The 3,785-nt window shown below is 66.6% G+C and overlaps 1 protein-coding gene across 1 annotated transcript in view; it reads left to right on the top strand.

Moving 5' to 3' along the window:
• Positions 1–490, top strand: part of MNEG_11354 (hypothetical protein) — a gene marked incomplete at both ends in the record, with an annotated part of 2,348 nt that extends 1,858 nt beyond the window's left edge. Inside the window, one exon of the mRNA XM_014040175.1 lies at positions 44–490. Within this exon, the coding sequence (XP_013895629.1) occupies positions 44–490 (447 nt within the window). The remainder of the gene's footprint in view (positions 1–43) is intronic.
• Positions 491–3,785: the final 3,295 nt, after the last annotated feature.

Genomic DNA, 3,785 nt, shown 5'->3' with positions numbered 1-3,785 from the left:
CCCCCTCCGCCCGCCGCGCCACGCGTCTGCCGCGGCCCCGCAGGCCGCCCAGGACGTTCTGGCGGAGAAGTGGGCGCAGGAGGAGGCAGACGCTTCGCAGCCGGGCGCCCGCCCAGGCGCCCCGGCTCGGATGCGGCAGCTGCGCGGCAGCGACCTGCTGGCGGCGCTGCAGCTGGTGAAGCCCAGCACCGCGCGCGCGGGCGCCTACGCGGCGGGCCTGTCCGACGGCGGCAGCGGCGGTGGCGGCGGCGACGATGCGCCGCTGCAGTGGCTGATGGCGGCCGCGGGCGCGATGAGCGCGGCGGCGGCCGCCGACGGCGGCGCAGCGGGCCGGAGGGGCGGCGCGGGCGGCGACGGTGGCGGCGGGGAGGGCCCGTCGGGCGCTGCGGGGGGCGGCGGCACCACGCCCAGCGACGAGCAGCTCAAGGCGCTCGGGCTGCTGCTGCTCAAAAGCATTCGCGGCTCCGCCGGCGCCGGCGCCGCCTCTTGACGAGCTGGCAGAGGGCGCAGCGGGCGGGTGCTCTAGTGTCGTCGAATCATTCGCGGGCCCGTTGCGGTGACCCACTGACTGTTGGTCCGACGGTGTGAATAAGTTGGTCGTCATGTCGTCATAGCCGGTCAAACGGCCTGTTGGAGTCCTTGGGGCAGTTTGTGTATATGTGTGATGTGTCAGCGCCAGCCGCTGTGATGTTGAAACGCGAGCTCTTGGGTTCAACAGCTTTGGTGTCTGTGTGGGTGGGCGTTCTAGATGTGGGGGTGCTTGTGCGGCAGGAGTGAAAGGGTGAGAGCGGTGCGTCGGCGGGGCGCAGGTTTGGCCATTCTGTGCTGGCACTATGCCACGCTCCTCCCCTGTGCAGCAAAACTGCACCATCAACCAATTAGAAACAGCAATTGGAACCAGCCAGTGTTCGCGTTGATCAAAGTCTCAACATTCAAGGTGCCTGCACGGAGGAATTTGATAACGAGCAGGGGCGCTTTTTCTGCTGGGCAACGCGAACAGCCGGCGCGAGAAAAGGTGCACTGGCCACAACAACCGCACAAAGGGCGACAGCCGTTATCATACGGTACCTGCTGCTTGTGTTTAGTATGTCTGGTGGCGCTTCAATCACCAACACCTGCTGTGCTCGTGGCGCACAGGAAATCAGGATCTTCGCGGGTGAGGTGAGGGGTGACTGTTCGCGCCGTCGTGGCGACGACGCAGGTGCGAGTTGTCCCGCTGGATCTTTCTACTCCACGCAATTTGATATAAGGATACCAAAGGCTTTGGCACGGCAATCCTCAAGAGATATTGTTCTCGTTGAAGCTCCCGCGCGCAACAATCGCCCAGCTCGGAACATTGACTGACCACTCTCGACGCGTTGTTGAGCTCGGGGGCTTCGTGCGCTCCCCCACACACCATCTTGACATTGCCGCATTTGACAAGAGGAGTTTGACACGACCTACCGCGTCCCTGCTGACACTATGGCGGGGCTGTCACAACAGCCCGAGGTGCCTCACTGCAGCCCACGATCGTGCACGATAGATAGCCCAGATAGCTTTGTTAGCTACAGCACATCAATTGCAGGCAGCTGCGGCTCTCAGAGTAGCCAGATCAGCTCCGGCCTCCGCGGCGACCTCAGCGGGCCGCTGGCGCCCATCGCGGGAGCAGGAGGGACGGGCAGCTTGTCAAGCCTGCTAGGCAGTGACGTTTCAAGAAAGTCGCTTGTACGCGATGGGCGTCTGGGGGGCGGCAAGGCATCAGTGGCGGCAGCGGCGCGCCAGCTCTTCCCGGTGGATCGGCCCGCGCTCGAGGCATGGCTTACACAGGCGGAGCGCCTGCAGGTGTGCAAGGCTGTTGGACGCGTACAGCAACATTTCAGCTGATCCAGGGGGATGTCAGAGGCCATGTGGCAGCCAAAGCTGCTTGGCGCACATGGCACAGCGCCGCCGTCATATACACCGCATGTTTGACCAACGGCCTGAAGCGCTGCCTGAGCGCTCCTGCCAGCCGGCCAGCCTGAAAATGCCTCGTATTCACGAACTCCTCACATGATGACGCCTATCCGCCTTGCTCGGCCTCGATCCTGGCCCGTTGCGCGCAGGGCCGCCCCTGAGCCCCCCAGGACCTGAGACCCCTCGGCGCCGCAGCGCCACGCGCCCCTTGGATTCCAGCGCTCAACGCGGCGGCGCATGAGAAACCCGCACACTACGCCCAGTGGCCAACGCCGCATATTAAGGAGACGGTCTAGCAGCAAACCCCCTGCGACGGGGGCCGCTTCGCCGCGCTGCCCGCCGCTTCTTCGGGCCTTCCTGGTCTTGGACCTCTGGCCTATTATTTGTCAAAGCACTGAACCCGTGGAGTCCTGCCTTTGGTGCGCTCAACGCCCTCTGTACAGTGTCTGCCAATGCGCGCACTCCACTTCCAAATTGCTTCCGAGCGCTCCAGGACTGGCCCCGCAGGGTCGCTCGCGAGTGCCGCGCCGGGACGCTGCGCGCCGCGCGCCGCCCCTGGGAGGGGCCGCGCCACGCCCGCGCCCGGCGCGCGCCAAACGCGCAGCCAACCACAGGGCGACTATCGACCCAGGCTGCGCGCCCTGCGGGCGCCTGTATATTATTTGACGCGCTGCCTCGCCTGGCGTAGCCCGGGGAGCGCACCCGTTTTTGCAAGAGCGCAGCACGCGCATCAAGTTGTGCCGTGGCTGCCCCACCGCCTGCGATTAAACTTGTGGCCTTGCGCCACCCTTATCATGTGCTTGGGGCCCTAGGCCCCCACGGATTTGCAAGCACGGCCGCGGCACGCGGCTGCTCCGCTGCGCGGCTTGCTTCTGCTCGGCAACGCCGCTGCTCCGCTGGTTGGTGGGTGTGTTGGGTTCACCACAGCGATTCTCCGCATACCCCTCCACGCGGCGCGCCGCTCTCACAGGGAGTGCTTCCTTCCGCCACTCACCCGCGGGACTGCGGCGGCCGGCCCCGGCTGGGCGCCGCGCCAACCCCTGCGGGCCCCGGGGCCGGGCCGGTTCCCCCTCCTCCAATCTGGCTGTGCGGCTGCACTGTGCTCTCTGGGGCAACAAGCCCACTCGACCATGACCGCCAGGTGTCGCCGTGACCTGTTGCTTCGCAAACCCTTTGGAAAGCCTCTCTCGCGCTGCGGCGGCGCCCGGCGCCGGCCGGTGCGCCCGGCTCGCTTCGCCAACCCTTTGGAGACGCCCTGACGCGGGGATGCTTACGCAAGCCCAACCACGCTCATACGCGCATCCGTGTGTGCCGCGCGCCCCGTTTGAGTCACGTGACAGGTGGGCCCTGAGCTTTGGGGCACCGGCCCTGGCTCACCCCCCACCGGCAGGAGTACTGACTGACCCCGAACCATACGCCCGCTCTTGTCCCCGGCTGTTTTGTTTGCTGCTCATCCCACTTGCCACCGCCGCGCGCGCGACCGGAAGGCTTCACGGCAGCGCGGCCCAGCGCCACCCCCTGGGACGGCTGCCTGGCAGCGCCCAGCCTGCAGCCATCTTCGCCCGCGCGGCGTGCATCCGGCGGGGGCCGCGGCTTGACGCGTGCTTGTTTCCAGCGCACGCCGTCGGTTGACCCCTTGCCACATGGTCTGGGCCGGGGCAGATCCAAACCACTGCCCGGCCCAACGGGGGCCGCACCGCCGTGACAGCGGTGGGAGCCCCCCTATTCGGTGGTCCAGCGCGCCAGAGAGGCTGAATGGGCGAGCCCCTGTTCGTGGGTCATCGACCGCATTATATCTGAACCCCTATGCAAGAGGGAGGGCGGCTGAATTTCCAAACTCGCACCACCCTGCG

Source organism: Monoraphidium neglectum (assembly GCF_000611645.1).
Source record: "Monoraphidium neglectum strain SAG 48.87 unplaced genomic scaffold scaffold02705, whole genome shotgun sequence".
NCBI classification, from domain to species: domain Eukaryota; kingdom Viridiplantae; phylum Chlorophyta; class Chlorophyceae; order Sphaeropleales; family Selenastraceae; genus Monoraphidium; species Monoraphidium neglectum.
Note: the sequence above shows the minus strand (reverse complement) of the source record. Positions and strands in the feature narration are given on the sequence as shown.